This window comes from Lithobates pipiens, unplaced genomic scaffold, assembly GCF_037356315.1.
Source record: "Lithobates pipiens isolate NorthernLeopardFrog02 unplaced genomic scaffold, aLitPip1_a1.2 Scaffold_13, whole genome shotgun sequence".
In the NCBI taxonomy this organism is placed as follows: domain Eukaryota; kingdom Metazoa; phylum Chordata; class Amphibia; order Anura; family Ranidae; genus Lithobates; species Lithobates pipiens.
Genome location: NW_027507718.1, coordinates 531,021,424 through 531,040,797, shown reverse-complemented (window position 1 = coordinate 531,040,797; position 19,374 = coordinate 531,021,424). Strand labels below are relative to the sequence as shown.

Sequence of the window (19,374 nt, the reverse complement as noted above, 5' to 3'; positions counted from 1 at the left end):
GGGCGCGCTCCCGGCCTAATAGGGAAAGGGGGGGGGGGGTGTGGTTGCCAGCTGTGCACAATCAAGTGCTCCAGACTGTAATGCAGGCGCCAAAACGGCCGTTTTTAAAAGCCCAGAGCGTCAGGGGACTGTAAGGTGAGACACAGGAGCTGTGGGCTGTAAGCATCCGTGGGATTGGATCCAGGCGAACCTTAAGACACCTACTCGGCATCATATTGTGCAGTTAAGCTTATATTGATTTATTGTGAGACTTTAAGCACAACAAAGTGATTGCATTTTACACTAGTAACTCTGCTTTGTAGCTCAGTACTATGTCTCCTCGTAAGAGGGTTTCAGGGGCAGGTAATAAAAGCACTGGCAGATCACCGCCTAGGTCCAGGGGTTCCAAAAGTGCATGCAGATTACCATCCCCCTCTGCAAGAGTGGAGCCTGCATCTCAAGACGAGTCAGTGCCCCTTTCAGGCTTTGCAGCCTCTCCTAATGTCGCAGCCCCGGTCTATGTCACTGAGGACTCCCTTAGGGCTTCATTGGAGAGTTTTGAAGGGAGGATAATGAATTTTATTTCTGCCTCCCTAAAAGATAGCAGAAAAAGGGGTAGATCCCCTCCCTCTGCTGAAATCCCTCTCTCAGACAGCTGCTCTGAAAATGAGGAGAGATCCCTATCTTTGGAAAGGGATCACGAGCAGTCGGATCAGTCAGAGGATGAGGAGTTAGTCCCCTCCTCCCAGGCACTCAGAAAGCAGGTGCAGTATTACACTGAATTGGTGCGTACCACGTTCAGAATGCCGGCTGCTGAAGTCGCTACATCCTCTGTCTCTTCCCTGGGAGTCAGGAAAGCCCCACAGACTGCTTGTTCCTTCCCAATTCATCCTTTAATGGCTGACTTGATGTATGAGGACTGGGGACATCCCGATAAACTGTTTACTCCTCCCAAGAGGTTTTCTATGTATTATCCCGTGGAGGAAAGTTTCACCAAGAAATGGGGGGCCCCATCTGTGGATGCGGCTATCTCTTGTGTGAATAAAAACCTAACTTGTCCTTTGGATAATGCGCAGGTATTTAAGGACCCAGCTGACAAAAGGCTGGAAACCTTGTTAAAAGCCTCCTTTTCCATGGCCGGCGCTGTGGTGCAACTTACAGTCGCAGCCGTGGGGTTGTGTCAGTTCCTTAAGGAACAGGTTAAACAGATGTTTGAACTCCTTCCTAATGAGGAAGTAGAGAAATATGCAGAGATGCCTCACATCTTATGTTTCATAATTGATGCGATTTTGGATTCTGTCCAACAAGCATCACGTTTGTCCCTCATGTTGGTACACATGCGTAGGGCTCTATGGCTAAAAAATTGGGCTGCTGAAATGTCATGCAAAAAGCATTTGACTGGGTTCCCGTTTAAAGGGGAACGGTTGTTTGGAGAGGAATTAGATAAATTCGTCCAAAATATTTCGGGAGGTAAATCTACACTCCTTCCAGTCAAGAAGAGTAAACGTCCTTCATTCAGGCGTACTCTCTCTCCCGAAGCGTCAAGCTCTAAACAGTGGCGACGGCCTTCTCAGCCCTCCTCGGCTGCAAAGCCTCAGGGCCGAGCCCAGGGACAGAAAAAGACTTGGGGGCGGAAGCCTGCCAAGCAGACCTCCAAGACATCCTTGTGAAGGGGCGCCCCCGCTCGGCCGAGTGGGGGGAAGGCTCCTGCAGTTTGCAGGCGCCTGGCGGGAAGAGATTCAGGACAAATGGGTGATCTCTTCAGTATCTCTGGGCTACAGGCTAGAGTTTCAGAAGATTCCACCTTCTCGTTTTCTAAGGTCAAGGATCCCCAGGGATCCGATAAAGCAGAAACCGCTATTTCTGGCCTTAGATCAATTACTATCCCAGGGTGTGATAGTAGAAGTGAGCCCGAAAGATCAGGGTTCAGGTTTCTATTCGAATCTCTTCACCGTTCCAAAACCAAACGGAAGTGTCAGACCTATCTTGGATCTGAGAGACTTAAACCGGTTTCTACACATCCAGACCTTCCGGATGCAGTCAATACGCACTGTGGTCTCCTCCCTGCAAGGAGGAGAATTCATGGCATCAATAGATATCAAAGACGCATATCTCCATGTGCCAATATTTCCCGCACACCAGAAGTTTCTGAGGTTCGCGGTAGAGCAGCGCCATTTTCAATTTGTGGCCCTGCCGTTCGGCCTAGCCACGGCCCCTCGAGTCTTCACGAAGATTCTAGACCCTCTCTTAGCAATCTTAAGAGTTCAGGGCATAGCCGTCATGGCTTACCTAGACGACTTGCTTCTCGTAGAGAGAACTGCAACATGCCTAAGTCGCAGCGTCACCAAAACGCTAGAACATCTGGGCCGCCTAGGTTGGATTATAAACCTAGAAAAATCGTCTTTACAACCGACCACCAGGTTGGATTACCTGGGTCTGATTATCGACACCGCTCAAGGCAGGGTGTTCCTTCCAAAGCCAAAGGCCTTGGCCATTGGAGATCTAGTGCACCTGATTCTGGGCAGAAGATCCTCCTCCATTCGGTTGTACATGAGACTGTTGGGAAAGATGGTCGCCTCTTTCGAGGCCGTTCCATTCGCCCAGTTCCACTCAAGGCCCCTGCAAAGATGCATCCTTGCGATTTGGAACAGGAAGCCCCAATCCCTGGATCTTCCTATGCGTTTATCCCCTCGGGCACGCAAAAGTCTTGTCTGGTGGTTACAGACCAAAAATTTGCTGAAAGGCAAAACCTTTCTTCCCCTCTCATGGAAGATTGTCACCACGGATGCCAGCCTGACAGGCTGGGGAGCCGTGTTGCAGGAAACATGCTCGCAGGGAAAATGGTCTGCGACCGAAAGTCTGCTGCCCATAAATATCTTGGAGATTCGGGCAGTTTACATGGCACTCAGAGAGTGGGCTCACAGACTGCGAGGTTTCCCAGTTCGGATTCAGTCCGACAATGCCACCGCAGTGGCTTACATCAATCACCAGGGCGGTACCAGAAGTCTGGTGGCCCAAAAGGAGGTGAATCGCATACTTGTCTGGGCAGAAGAGCATGTTCCGTGCCTCTCTGCAGTCTTCATCCCAGGAGTGGAGAATTGGCAGGCAGATTATCTCAGCCGCCAGCAGTTGTGCCCAGGAGAATGGGCTCTGCACCCCGATGTGTTTCAAGACATATGTCACAAGTGGGGCACTCCAGACGTGGATCTGTTTGCGTCCAGATTCAACAGGAAACTGGACAACTTTGTGTCAAGGACAAGAGATGCACTTGCTCAGGGGTCAGATGCTCTGACAGTTCCCTGGGATCAGTACAATCTGATCTATGCCTTCCCCCCGAACCCGCTGTTATCGAGGTTCTTGGGAAGGGTCAAGAGGGAGACGAAGCCGGTCCTTCTAGTGGCCTCGGCTTGGCCCAGGCGACCATGGTTCGCAGAAATCATGAAGTTGGCAGTGGGCAGGTCATGGACCCTCCCTCTCTGGCCAGATCTGCTCTCACAGGGTCCAATTTACCACCCTGCTTTACGCAGTCTGAATTTGACGGTCTGGCTGCTGAGACCCACATTTTGAGAGGCCGTGGTCTTTCGGGGCCAGTCCTCTCCACTCTGGTCAATGCCAGAAAACCGGCCTCCAGGCGTATCTATTACAAGATCTGGAGGGCATATGTTTCCTGGTGTGAACCCAGGAGATGGCATCCTAGAAGGTATGTCATTAGCAGAATCTTGGCCTTTCTCCAATCAGGCCTTGAAATGAATTTGGCCATAAGCACCATCAAGGTGCAGATTTCGGCCCTATCGGTCTTTTTTCAAAGATCGCTTGCATCACATTCCCTTGTACGGGCTTTTATCCAGGGGGCTATGCGGATGAGACCGCCAGTCAAACCTCCGGTATGCCCTTGGGATCTGAATTTGGTTCTCTTGGCCTTAGAAGCCCAACCATTTGAACCTCTGCATCTGGCTTCTTTAACTCTCCTGACAAAGAAGCTGGTGTTCCTAGTAGCCATATCCACGGCTAGAAGGGTATCAGAATTGGCAGCTCTTTCCTGTAAAGAGCCCTATTTAATTATCCATAAGGACCGAGTGGTCATGCGTCCCAACAGGTCCTTTCTACCTAAGGTAGTTTCAGGTTTTCACCTGAATCAGGATGTAATCCTACCATCCTTCTTTCCAAACCCTCAGTCCACAGAGGAAGAATCCTTACACACTTTAGACGTGGTTAGAGCAATCAGTCTTTATCTTCAAGCAACTGCTCAGATAAGAAAAACTGACTGTTTATTTATTCTGCCAGAAGGCCCTAAAAGGGGTCAGGCAGCGTCAAAGTCCACTCTCTCGAGGTGGATCAGACAGGTTATTTCTCAGGCCTATGACTTAAAGGGGAAGACTCCTCCTTTTCAGGTGAAAGCGCACTCTACTAGGGCTGTCAGTGCTTCTTGGGCAGTGCATCACCAGGCCTCCCTGGCTCAGATCTGTAAGGCCGCGACTTGGTCATCAGTCCACACATTCACCAGATTCTATCAGGTGGATGTCAGAGGGCAGGAGGATATCGCCTTTGGGCGCAGTGTACTGCAGGCTGCAGTTTAGGTCCTCAGGTCCCTGGCGGTCTTGAATTATGATCTGTGTCTCCCTCCCCTCAACCTGAGCATTGCTATGGGACATCCCACTATGTAATGAAGCTCCTGTGTCCCGTGATGTATGATCAAGAAAATAGGATTTTTATATACAGCTTACCTGTAAAATCCTTTTCTTGAGAGTACATCACGGGACACAGGGCTCCCGCCCCTCTTGGGTTTTACGTGGTTTCTTATTGCTTTGCTACAAAACTGAGGTGCCTCCCTAATGGGAGGGATTATATAGGGGAGGAATTCTCTTTAATTGGGTCAACCAGTGTCCAATCACCAGAGGTGCCTATATAACCCACTATGTAATGAAGCTCCTGTGTCCCGTGATGTACTCTCAAGAAAAGGATTTTACAGGTAAGCTGTATATAAAAATCCTATTATCCCCCCTTGGTGACCTCCATGGATCTTTATCTGGGACCTCCACAGTATAAGGTCTGAGCACTTCCACACCATCCCCACTGACTGACAGGGTGAAACTGCCCTACCCCTAAACCCTTCTGTGCTGCCATCCTCCCTGATGACCTCAACTATTTACTGCCTGAATACTTCTATGCCATCCCTGTCACTTCTGACTGACAGGGTGACACTGCCCCACCCTCAAACCCTTCAGTGCCACCTGAATACTTCCACACCAGCACCACCCCACCCCCCCGACTAACAAAGGGATAACCCTACCCCATCCCTAGACACCGTTCTTCTTGGTGTACTTAGTCTGCTGCCTGAATACTTCCAGGCCAGCCTACCCCCCCCGCTCACTGACATGGGTGAAATTGCCCCCCTGACCCCTTAGTGCCACCGTCCTCATTGGTGACCTCCACAGTCTACTGCCTGAATACTTCCAGACCAGCCTCACCCCCGCTGACTGACATGGGTGAAATTGCCCCCCTGACACCTTAGTGCCACCATCCTCAATGGTAAACTCCACAGTCTACTGCCTGAATTGTTCCACACAAGCCCTTCCTCTGCTAACTGACATGAGTGACACTGCCCAACCCCTAGACCCCCTTAGTGCTGCCATCCTCCACAATGACCTCCACTGCCTACTGCCCCAATACTTCTATATCAGCTCCGCCCCTGCTCACTGACACTGGTGACAATGTCCCACTATCTTCCTCAGTAGCCTCAATCTACTGCCTGAATAATTCCAGACCAGCCCACTGATTAACATGGGTGACTCTGCCCCACCTCTCCCCCTAGTGCCACCATCCAACCTGATGACCTCCACTGTCTACCACCTTAATACTTCCACACAAGCTCTGCCCCCCCCCCCCCCAGACTGACACAGGTGACACTGCTCCGTCCTTTACCTGCTCGGCACTCGCAGGCAGCATAAAGGTAGTTGTTGGTCCTCAGCAGTTTGCACTGTCCATACGTTCCGCATTCATTAATGCATGGCGAGAGGAAGGTACGCAGATTCAGCTCGGCGCTGACATTATGACATGGCCGCCACCTGCAGGGAACAGATACAACCAGGGATCAGTCCCTTCCAAATACAGAAGAAATCCACTATACAGATACCCATCCCTCTGGGATCAGCTTAGAGTTTGACCAATGGGTGACCACCTCCTGGCTGTCTCTGCTTTGTCTTCATGCTCTGTCTTTATGGAGAATATTTGTGTATCTTTATGTTTAGTCTACACTTTCTTAATGGAATACAAGCTTGTCTTCTGCCAGCAAGCTCTCTGTGGGTAAGCAGTGGTCTCTCTGCAGAGATCTGACATGCCCATGCTAAATCAGAGCTAGAGCTCAGCAGGCGGCATGTTGGACCTCTGCAGATGTTACAACTAATATCTACCTTGATGACAGAAAACATCTAGAACTCGCTTCATAGACGTAGAACTTCACCGATCACATGTATGGCACCACGGTACATGGATTATTCATAGATCTCATTACTTACACTGAAACTCAGTAGGATTTAATAGACTCTGCCAGTAGATACCCTTAACCCACTTATACCCATCTTCCACCTGTTTGTTCTCCCCTCAGAAAAATTACTGAGCGCTTCATTAAAGGAGTTGTGGGGTACCATGTCAAAGTTTAGGGGATCATTAGCTGGGGATTTTCCCTCTCAAGAGAATCCACCACCCTGCCCTGACTGATGCCCTTCAAAGCTCAACGGTTTTAGATTTGGATGGCGTTGGGAGGGATGAGAACCTCCCTTTGTATCCATGCTTGTGTCCTATTGTGGAGATTCTGCTTACTTCCTGTCCTAGGGAGGCATCTAAAGTCATGGAACATCTTCCAATAGGAAAAGAGAATAATGTAAAAAATGAAGAAATGTTTTGTGTACCAACCATACCATGTAAAATTGTATCAAGATTTTGCAAATTTGCTGTGGGTTGTAGAACTCACCCGTGCTGAGAGGCACACATAGACCGTAGACTTAGGTACCAGGTGCCAGTCTGGGGGTATGGGATCCGCAGGCGGCTGAGCGAGTTGCTGCTGTTTACTGACAGAGAGAATCCGGAGAGAGAGTCTGCGGAGAGGAATGTGAGGAGAGGTCAGAGCAATGCAGAGAGGGGCAGGAAGTCGGCTATGGACCGAGGTGTCTACAGACCTCAGATGGTGACTGGATGCATCCAACCAACTTTCCCATGCATAGGGAGGAGGAGCGTGTGGTCATGTGGTGACTTGTGTCAGGTAAAACAACAACTTGGCCAAGAAAATGTGATTTCATTATTCTACCCCCAAGCAGGTCTGAAAAGATATCATCACCATGGGCCTTCGAAATCCTACAGACATGTGAGCACCTGCCCATCCAACCATAACCAGTCTGGAAGGATAATACCACGGTTAGCCATTGAGGTCCTACAGGTGTGTAAGCACCTGCTTAGCCTACCTTAGCCAGTCTGGAAGGATGATATCACCTACAGACATGAGAGCGCCTGCCCATCCAACCATAACCAGTCTGGAAGGATAATATCACCATGGGCCATTGAGGTCCTAGAGAGATGAGAGCGCCTGCCCATCCAACCATAACCAGTCTGGAAGGATAATATCACCATGGGCCATTGAGGTCCTAGAGAGATGAGAGCGCCTGCCCATCCAACCATAACCAGTCTGGAAGGCTAATATCACCATGGGCCATTGAAGTCCTAGAGAGATGAGAGCGCTTGCCCATCCAACAATAACCAGTCTGGAAGGATAATATCACCATGGGCCATTGAGGTCCTAGAGAGATGAGAGCGCCTGCCCATCCAACCATAACCAGTCTGGAAGGCTAATATCACCATGGGCCATTGAGGTCCAACAGACAGAGTGCCTGCCCATCCAACCATAACCAGTCTGGAAGGATAATATCACCATGGGCCATTGAGGTCCTTCAGACATGAGTGCGCCTGCCCATCCAATGATTACCAGTTTGGAAGGATAATATCACCATGGGCCATTGAGGTCCTACAGACATATAAGCACCTGGCCAAAAAACCATAACTAGTCTGGAAGGATAATATCACCATGGGCCATTTAAGTCCTAGAGAGATGAGAGCGCCTGCCCATCCAACAATAACCAGTCTGGAAGGATAATATCACCATGGGCCATTGAGGTCCTACAGACATGTAAGAACCTGGCCAAACAACCATAACTAGTCTGGAAGGATAATATCACCATGGGCCATTGAGGTCCTACAGACATGTAAGAACCTGGCCAAACAACCATAACTAGTCTGGAAGGACAATATCACCATGGGCCATTGAGGTCCTACAGACATGAGAGCACCTGTCCATCCAACCATAACCAGTTAAATTAGGTAAAAGCCTTCAGCTCTGAGAACTTTTTATACTTTACAATATCCTCCTCTATCATCGCTGAAAAAAACATTGGCTGTGTATAAATGTGGACACCAGCGTCTTAACTACAAGATATAATTATGGCAGAAGGCTCAATGCCCCAAAGGATGATGAGAGTGATGGGAACACTAACCTGTCTGGCAGGTGATGGAGGAGTTGTCACCGAGGATCAGTGGGACGCCATGGTTCAGACACCCGAAGACTGTCACGTTCTCTCCTTGGACAGATGACTGTCATGAGGGGATAGAGAGCATTACATAGATGGAAGAGAAACCAAGACAATATCAATACTGTGATGACCATTGGTTACCCACCAAACCAAGATCCACCAGCTAAACATGACTTCTGCTCATTAGACCTCCTTTGCGTAATTCACACCTGCCCACTGTAACATAACCCAACTTTACATAGCCCGCTATACAAGTCACTCATTCATTCATTCAACTTTACATATATGATATATCGTTACCTTGGTCACCGAACTTTCATGTATTATAGACGGTCTGTCTACCTTAATGAGGTCAAGTAAAGTTATACTGCGTTACTGTGTTCATGCAGTGCAAGTAAATGGGTTCACTTTAATGGCACCCCACCAGCTGCTTCCCTTGCCTTCCTCACCACTCCATTCACCCAGGAAGTAAAGTGACATATGGAGTAACAGGACTTTTCCTCTCCTTCTATATGACAGCTCTGGTGCTTTCTGATTGTCCATGAGGTGTCCAGGACTGGAGCTTCCACAGGACTTAAATGCTGTCTTCTGCTGGTGATTGGAGTTGAAGGGTAGCAAAGGGAAGGTGAGAATTAGCAGCTGTGGGGGGCAGTAATAAAGTTAACCTGTTGCCCTTCCATCTCTGGACAAAGAACTGATCCAGGTTAAGCTTACCAACCTCACACATATTCCTGAATGACTCTTGTGCCCTAGCTTAGCCATACATCCATAATCATAGTCACATGACCCATACCAGTTGGTGCCCTCAGCCTCTATTGTTACTCACAGTATTGAGACGGACTTCCAGGTTGAAGACCCCTCCACTGTCCAGTACAGGTAGAAGATTAACACTGAACACAGCAGGCCGGTCTGGTGGTACTGACACATTGGGTCCGAAGAATATGTAGAAATGGACTGAGAACGTGTCCAGCTCGTTCCTTAGGGTGGGTCGTATGGGCCAGCAAGATGGCTGGAGGATGGTGGCATTACCCCAAGACACGTTTCCTGCTGACAGAGAGACTCCAGGGGCTGGGAGTCCTTCTAAGGAAGCCAATCCACCTGCTGCTCCAAAAGACTGAGGCATGTTCAAGGAGGAACTGGGAGCGTTGGGCCCACGGGAGAGGCCAGGCCGAGAACAGTCTGCCAGGAGAACAAAGCCAACATTATGATGGTAAACACCCTACAAACCTCCCACAGGCTCAACAACCCAGTACTCACCTTGAAGTTGTGTAGTCAGCTGGAAATAGATAGCGGTGCCCGCCATTCCTGTCCTCTCCACCAACACATAATACCAGTGCTGCCAGAGTGGCAGTGCCAGGAGGAGCTGGCATACAGACGAGGAGGAGGTGCAGTCTTGGCTGGAAGAATTGTGCAGAGGAGGGCCTTTGGCACGCAGTCTCAGCAGGAGGGGGCAACTGTCAGCAGTGCGCACACCAGTACGGCAACCCAGGAGACTGACCCGCAATCCCGAGGTGAACTGAGGAATGAAGACCCTGAAAGAGTAAGAAGAGGGGGGGGTAAGTATGTAGCAAGTCAAGGGGTAGATATGTATCATGTGGGCATTTCTTATCCTGTGGTGGGCAGAGAGTGGGTGCTCCAACATGATGTAAGTTTAGTAAATCTTATTTCACAGGACAGAAGGTCCCATGAGATAGCCGACCTGTTTTTGGGTTCAAAACTCCCCTTCATCAACGCTGGGAAGCAAGATAACAATAATAAAATGATCTAACTATTGTCTGGGCTGGCTTAGTCTTTCCTTCTCTGGGCTGGCCGCTCAGCTGTTGGCTAATTGCCAGCTCTCTTCTCTCTCCACAGTTACCAGCTGTTCCTGATGATGCTCGTCTGACCTGCCTACTTAAAGCCTTCCAGATCACTTCACCTCTGCCTTCGCGTTGGTCACATCACTGAAACCATCTCCTGTGGTTAGTTTAAAGACTGGCTTGCTGACATCCCTTCTGGCTCCTTATCCTGCTTGCTGTTGCTCTACTTGGATCCCTGACTTTTGGACTGGCTGATTACCCGATCTGGTTACTGGACTCTGGCTATGCCTGACTACGCTTTTTCTATTTACCTTTTTATTTTTATTAATAAACAAGTGTGATTTAATTGTACGTCTGTCTCAGCCTGATTCTTGGTTTCTGACAACTATACAGACACATATTAGGATGTCTTAATACCAAGATATGGTATTATATAAGACATACGTATGGCATACCTTGGTATCAAGACATGTGAAAATGTGAAAATACTGCCTTTGCCTGATGTTCCTGTACCTCACTCAGGGGTGTCTTTAATATTGATTGGACCCTTGGCAAACATTTTCTTGGCTCCCCTCCTCCATGTGATTTAGCTCTCCACCTGCTCATACACTGACAATCAATGTAATGGGGGATTTTACATTAACAACTAATAAAGGGGGATTTCTACACTGGCCACCAATGTAATGACTTACACTCACCACCAATCTAAATGGGGCTTTTATACGAAACACCAATGTAAATTTGGATTTTTTTTTGACTGGTTGCCAATATAAACAGGAGTTTCTACACTGGCCACCAATGTAATGGGTATTTACACTGACCACTAATGTAATAGTGATTTACACTGATCACTAATGTAATAAGAGCATTCACAGTAACCACCAATGTAAGGAGAAATTTACATTGGCCACCAATGGAAGGGGGACCTTCTCACCAGCCATTAGCGTGAATGAAAGGTTTGTAAACCAAGCCCCAATGTAATGAGAAGATTTACACTGACCACCGATGTAACTGAAACATTTAGCCTGCGTTCACATTTGTGTGTGTGTCGGGAACGCATGCTAAATCGCTTTCGTGACACCACAGAAATGTGCTGCCCTTTAGCAGACACAGCAGTGCCATTCATTGTTAATGACATCCTCACACATCTGCTGAGATGTGCCTATTCACATCCACCACCATGGCACCATGTTATTTTGAAAAAGGGTTCCACCTCCAATTTGCTTACCTTTACAAAACAGGCTTAATGACCACAGTTGTGGGCAGGACTTTCAAGCACACCCCTTTACCTCCCCAGTGGGCAGCATTCAGCAGAAGTGATGGTAGATATGACATCAGTGGGGCATGATAAACATATGAATGCCGCTTCTATTTACACATCAATGCTGCCGGTCTGCAGCTATTTACATATTAATGCAGGTCATTTACATGTAAACACAGGGTCTGCAGGTGAGTCATCTGTACAAGGCAAAGCAGAGCTGGGCAGCATTAGTAACAGAACTTCACACTGAAATATCGGGACACAGCACGGGACTAAAACTTCAAGGGACAAGGGAATTTAAACTGGAATAGTTGGCAAGTATGAGGCAGCTGCTTTGGGCCCCACAACAATGATGCTCTTGCTCTCACTTAAATGCAGCCCTGACCTTACTGTCTGGATAAGATCAGATCTTGGCTTTTATTCCGAAACTGCCTTTGTCTGATGTTCCTGTACCTTACTGTCCAGCCAAGATCTGACCTTGGCCTGTATCCCAACACTGACTTTGCCTGATGTTCTTATATTTTGCTGTCCAGCTGTTGATGGCTTTCAGCTTCTGTCCTGGCTTTGCTCCTGTCCACTAATCTGGTGTCACCATGTTCCTTGCCTCTAGTCCTTATCTGACGGTCCACAGTCATCTGTGTCCAGGGGCGGACTGACAACTCATGGGGCCCCCGGGCAATAGGAGATTATGGGGTCCCCAGGCAATCAGACATTATGGGGCCACACAGTATACACACACACACACACACACACACACACACACACACAGTATACAATAACACAGTATACACAGACATGTTTCTATTGGCTGATAAGGTACTGGAGAGGTCGGGCAGCTATAATCTCTGGATTTTTAGACCAAAAGGATGTCGGTAAGGGACATTTCAGAGACAGATGTAAAAAAACACAGATTTTTACATACTTTCCCTGGTTTTACTGAGGCTGGCAACCCTGATGGGGCCCCCTAGTGGCATGGGGCCCTCGGGCAGTGCCCGAGTGGCCCAATGGTCAGTCTGCCCCTGTCTTTGTGTCATATCTAACAGTTGGGGTTGCCCAATACATCCGCCCTCATGCCGCTCTGTGTCTCCTGTAGCCTCCTCCAGAAGTGTTGGACAAGATGTGCAAGAGAAGCCCCCACTCTAGCCCTCTAGGTGAGTTTGCCGTGTCCCCCACATGGCTTCTTGCAAACTGCTAACAGGACTTCTTATGGTTTTCTTTCAACAATGACTTTCTTCTTGTCACTCTGTCATAAAGGGCAGATTTGTGGAGAGACGACCAATAGTTGTCCTGTGGACAAATTCTCAGAGGTTTGTTGCAGTGTAAATAAGACACATAGAAGACAATTGTTTTGTGGGTGTCCTAATGGTGACTGCCGTTCTTCCAGGAAAATGCCAGTGGCCGCAGTATATGTGCACCTTAATGCACACTTGTTAATAGGTTTTATGGCATTCCGGGCCAGGATAGGGGGTGGGCGACAGGGTCAGCTGCCCACAGTGCACTGGTAAAGAATAGGCTGAGTAGCACCCATCCTAATCAGTCTGGCAGGGAAGAGGTTAAATGCCCCCCCATGCACAGCTCTCGTCTATTTCTGTTACTTATGAGCAGGGCTGTCATTAGAAATCTGGCCCTGTACAGCGCTCCTGGCAAACGTCCAGGGGACAATAATGAGGCAGCACGTCAAGCACACTATGTCCTATTGTGGGTGTGCCCATTGTGCTAGCGGTGGGAAGGGCCTAAAAATTGAGTCTACATACAGAGTGCAGGTGTCAGGAGTATGCATCACACATGGGGTGACCACACGTACCGGATTGCCTGGGACAGTCCCGCATTTTGCAGGTCTTTCCGGGGGCACAGACCCAGGGACTGACACAGCCAGCCCCCCGGGCCGATCTGATGCCCCCGAAAAAAGGCAGCCGCATCGCCACTTTACTCACTGACAGTACTTGTCCTAGCCGCCCGAGACTCATTGTACCATGTTCCACCGCTGGCTCTACACTGTCTAAACGGGTTGCTAGGACTGCCTGGCGTCTAGCAAACAGTGACGTTACGTCACCACGGAGCGAGTCCGAGGCCCCAGCATTCAGAACGGAGGAGGGTTTAACTTCCTCCTCCTTCCATGCCTAGTGCTTTATCTCCACCCACCTCCTCCTCAATCTTCTCCGGCGGCATGCTCAGAGGGAAGGCAACTGCCAGTATTTAAGAAACTCTCAATACTCAGAGGTGAGGCCAGGTGCCGGGGATGGATGGGACAACATGTGTGTCATGAGGTACTGACTGCAGAGAGGACGGCAGATGAGCTGGCAGCAGAGGGCAGGTGACACCCTCTGAGGGATGTGAGGAGGACACACCCTTAGATCTCACGGGTTCATGCTGGGACTTGTAGTCCTTCACTTTTGACAAAAAAAGTGAAGGACTACATGCCCCAGCTTGAACCCCTCATAGCTGAAGATGTGACACCCCCACCCAACTAGTGAAGAACTACAGGTCCCAGCATGAACCCATATCAGGTGGTCATACTGGGACTTGTAGTACTTCACTTTTGAGCACTGTGACCCCCCCCCCCAAGAAAAGTGGACTACAGGTCCCAGCATGAACCCGTGAAATCTATGTGGTCACAAAAAAAAAAAAAGGTATCAAAAATCATCTTTATTTTTGGGAAGGGGGTGTCCCTGAATGGCAGTTTGGAAATGTGGTCACCCTAATCACTCAGAGTGCATGTTCAGGAGTATGTAGTATACCAAGTGCATACTGTATATTTCAGGAGCCGAGTCACTTGATATTACTTGAAAGCAAACAAAAAAAAGACCCCTTTCTGGCCCCAGGCCCTCCATCTGAGCTAATGGGGCACAGAGAACTTTATTAATAATGCTGGGAACTACAATCTGCGGTAATACTCTGCCTGCTCCCCATGGAAAATTCCCTCTCTGCCAATGCCACCCCACCCCACCACTGGACTAATGAGGTGAGGGCCTGGTACAAAAGGGCCAACTCTACCGAGACCCCCCCCCCCCCATCCTCAGCCCCATTTTATGAGTAATAGCGGATCCCCTCTACCTAGGTTCGCCACCTGTCCAGGATTCACCCAGACAGTGCGGGTTTTGAATCATGTGTCCAGGTCTGAAACCCGGACACATTATTCAGACCAGGCTGTAGCTCCCCAAGTAACCCAGATATTCACACACAAATCTGTTGCTGTCCAGTAGCTGTGAGCAGATGTCTGGGGGCAGGTTGGGCATTACTGGGGGGGACAGGGTGATGATTTCAGCAAGGGGGCAATTTGACCACACCCACTGCTGAATGTGGCACGCTATGCCCACCGCATTACTACTCTCCTTGGGGCAACCAAAGTTGTCCCAAGGCCACTAAAGTGTTTGGGTTTTGCTTACAGAAAAGGTGGCAACCCTACCTCCACCCATTAGCCTGTCCAGACTGCAGCACTTGGAAGGCAAGACAGAACCGGAACCCGGAGTCCGGGACACGTTCCTTACTGATACTCTCTAGCTGGTTGGCTACTTTAGTAATGCTGGAGCTCTACCACCCCAAGACTGCTGCTAGATACAACACGATAAAGTAGAAAGGAGTCTGGCAAAGTATTAGGGTGCAGTGTGAGAGGTGAGAAGCACCACCGGGCAGGGGAGCCGAGGTCGGGGAGCAGGGCTATGCATTGTTATTACTGGCTCGGTCTCCTAAGAAAAAAACAACAACTATCTACACCCCTCCCAAGCACACAGGTGGGATCCCAGATCTCCCAACTTTTGAAGTTTAGATTGCCACCTCTCAGAAGGAGAGGACACTTAAAAGAGCAAAGGAAAAACAGACACAAAAGCTGAAAGTATATTCTGGTCTGTGGACCTCCCAAGAAGAGCCCCCCCACCCCACCCCACCCCACCCAGAGCACACAACGTAAAACATGCCCCTTCCCTATCTGTGCTGGGGCGACACTCAATGGCCTATCCACAGAATTTCAGACCCAAGAATGGAGGGGACTACTCACTTGTAGAGTGCAGAGCGATTGTGTGGAGGAAGCATCTGCTCCGTGATGTACCCGGGATACAGGACTGGCACGCCAACTGCCCGCTGCACGATGAGCTGTGGCTGGAAGAGGTACTGGCATTCATCATGTAAACCCTGTGTACACAGCAAGACGATGAGATGGAGGGACACCAAAAATGGGGAAATAGAATATATGACATCAGTGCAATCCTCACTAAAAATATTATCATCCAAATATTCCATAATGGCTCGTGGAAGACCAGCTACCATCAACGTTGGCCAAGGAGTGCATCACAGCCTGTAGGTTTCATCAATCAGCAAGGAGGTGATGGCAGTGGATGGAGGAGATGACAGTTGGGTACACTAGATACAATAGGGAAGGAGATGGCAGTGGACGGAAGTGATGACAGTTGGGTACACTAGATACAATAGGGAAGGAGATGGCAGTGGACGGAAGTGATGACAGTTGGGTACACTAGATACAATAGGGAAGGAGATGGCAGTGGACGGAAGTGATGACAGTTGGGTACACTAGATACAGTAGTGATGGAGATGGCAGTGGACAGAAGTGATGACAGTTGGGTACACTAGATACAATAGTGATGAAGATGGCAGTGGATGGAGAATATGACAGTTGGGTACACTAGATACAATAGGGAAGGAGATGGCAGTGGACGGAAGTGATGACAGTTGGGTACACTAGATACAATAGGGAAGGAGATGGCAGTGGACGGAAGTGATGACAGTTGGGTACATTAGATACAATAGTGATGGAGATGGCAGTGGATGGAAGTGATGACAGTTGGGTACATTAGATACAGTAGTGATGGAGATGGCAGTGGATGGAGGAGATGACAGTTGGGTACACTAGATACAATAGGGAAGGAGATGGCAGTGGACGGTAGTGATGACAGTTCAGTACACTAGATACAATGGTGATGGAAATGGCAGTGGACGGAAGTGATGACAGTTGGGTACACTAGATACAATAGTGATGGAGATGGCAGTGGACGGAAGTGATGACAGTTGGGTACATTAGATACAATAGGGAAGGGGACAGCAGTGGACGGAAGTGATGACAGTTGGGTACACTAGATACAATAGTGATGGAGATGGCAGTGGACGGAAGTGATGACAGTTGGGTACACTAGATACAATAGTGATGGAGATGGCAGTGGACGGAAGTGATGACAGTTGGGTACACTAGATACAATAGTGATGGAGATGGCAGTGGACGGAAGTGATGACAGTTGGGTACACTAGATACAATAGGGAAGGAGATGGCAGTGGACGGAAGTGATGACAGTTGGGTACATTAGATACAATAGGGAAGGAGATGGCAGTGGACGGAAGTGATGACAGTTGCGTACATTAGATACAATAGTGATGGAGATGGCAGTGGACGGAAGTGATGACAGTTGGGTACATTAGATACAATAGTGATGGAGATGGCAGTGGACGGAAGTGATGACAGTTGCGTACATTAGATACAATAGTGATGGAGATGGCAGTGGACGGAAGTGATGACAGTTGGGTACACTAGATACAATAGGGAAGGAGATGGCAGTGGACGGAAGTGATGACAGTTGGGTACACTAGATACAATAGGGAAGGAGATGGCAGTGGACGGAAGTGATGACAGTTGGGTACACTAGATACAATAGTGATGGAGATGGCAGTGGACGGAAGTGATGACAGTTGGGTACACTAGTTACAAGAGGGAAGGAGATGGCAGTGGAGGGTAGTGATGACAGTTGGGTACAATAGATACAGTAGTGATGGAGATGGAAGTGGAAGGAAGTGATGAAAGTTGGGTACACTAGATACAGTAGTGATGGAGATGGCAGTGGACGGAAGTGATGACAGTTGGGTACACTAGATACAATAGTGATGGAGATCGCAGTGGACGGAAGTGATGACAGTTGGGTACACTAGATACAATAGTGATGGAGATGGCAGTGGACGGAAGTGATGACAGTTGGGTACACTAGATACAATAGTGATGGAGATTGCAGTGGATGGAAGTGATGACAGTTGGGTACACTAGATACAATAGTGATGGAGATGGCAGTGGACAGAAGTGATGACAGTTGGGTACACTAGATACAGTAGTGATGGAGATGGCAGTGGATGGAAGTGATGACAGTTGGGTACACTATATACAATAGTGATGGAGATGGCAGTGGACGGAAGTGATGACAGTTGGGTACACTAGATACAATAGGGAAGGAGATTGCAGTGGATGGAAGTGATGACAGTTGGGTACACTAGATACAATAGTGATGGAGATGGCAGTGGACAGAAGTGATGACAGTTGGGTACACTAGATACAGTAGTGATGGAGATGGCAGTGGATGGAAGTGATGACAGTTGGGTACACTATATACAATAGTGATGGAGATGGCAGTGGACGGAAGTGATGACAGTTGGGTACACTAGATACAATAGGGAAGGAGATGGCAGTGGACGGAAGTGATGACAGTTGGGTACATTAGATACAATAGTGATGGAGATGGCAGTGGATGGAAGTGATGACAGTTGGGTACATTAGATACAGTAGTGATGGAGATGGCAGTGGATGGAGGAGATGACAGTTGGGTACACTAGATACAATAGTGATGGAGATGGCAGTGGACGGAAGTGATGACAGTTGGGTACACTAGATACAATAGTGATGGAGATGGCAGTGGACGGAAGTGATGACAGTTGGGTACACTAGATACAGTAGTGATGGAGATGGCAGTGGATGGAAGTGATGACAGTTGGGTACACTATATACAATAGTGATGGAGATGGCAGTGGACGGAAGTGATGACAGTTGGGTACACTAGATACAGTAGTGATGGAGATGGCAGTGGATGGAAGTGATGACAGTTGGGTACACTAGATACAATAGTGATGGAGATGGCAGTGGACGGAAGTGATGACAGTTGGGTACACTAGGTACAGTAGTGATGGAGATGGCAGTGGACGGAAGTGATGACAGTTGGGTACACTAGATACAATAGTGATGGAGATGGCAGTGGACGGAAGTGATGACAGTTGGGTACACTAGATACAATAGTGATGGAGATGGCAGTGGACGGAAGTGATGACAGTTGGGTACACTAGATACAAGAGGGAAGGAGGTGGCAGTGGACGGAAGTGATGACAGTTGGGTACACTAGATACAGTAGTGATGGAGATGGAAGTGGAAGGAAGTGATGACAGTTGGGTACACTAGATACAGTAGTGATGGAGATGGCAGTGGATAGAAGTGATGACAGTTGGGTACATTAGATATAATAGTGATGGAGATGGCAGTGGACAGAAGTGATGACAGTTGGGTACACTAGATACAATAGTGATGGAGACGGCAGTGGACGGAAGTGATGACAGGTGGGTACACTAGATACAATAGTGATGGAGATGGCAGTGGACGGAAGTGATGACAGTTGGGTACATTAGATACAATAGTGATGGAGACGGCAGTGGACGGTAGTGATGACAGTTGGGTACATTAGATACAATAGTGATAGAGACGGCAGTGGACGGAAGTGATGACAGTTGGGTACACTAGATACAATAGTGATGGAGATGGCAGTGGACGGAAGTGATGACAGTTGGGTACACTAGATACAATAGTGATGGAGATGGCAGTGGATGGAGGTGATGACAGTTGGGTACACTAGATACAATAGTGATGGAGATGGCAGTGGACGGAAGTGATGACAGTTGGGTCCACTAGATACAAGAGGGAAGGAGGTGGCAGTGGATGGAAGTGATG

At 48.6% G+C, this 19,374-nt stretch overlaps 1 protein-coding gene across 1 annotated transcript in view; it reads right to left on the bottom strand.

The window, feature by feature from the left end:
• LOC143975689 (transmembrane protein 8B-like) overlaps positions 1-19,374 on the bottom strand; it is a 51,863-nt gene that overhangs the window by 8,757 nt on the left and 23,732 nt on the right. The window contains exons 4-9 of the mRNA XM_077478184.1: positions 15,610-15,743; positions 9,813-10,087; positions 9,382-9,734; positions 8,520-8,616; positions 6,950-7,073; positions 5,902-6,044 (exon numbers count right to left, since the gene is read on the bottom strand). Coding sequence (XP_077334310.1) covers positions 5,902-6,044; positions 6,950-7,073; positions 8,520-8,616; positions 9,382-9,734; positions 9,813-10,087; positions 15,610-15,743 — 1,126 coding nt within the window. The remainder of the gene's footprint in view (positions 1-5,901; positions 6,045-6,949; positions 7,074-8,519; positions 8,617-9,381; positions 9,735-9,812; positions 10,088-15,609; positions 15,744-19,374) is intronic.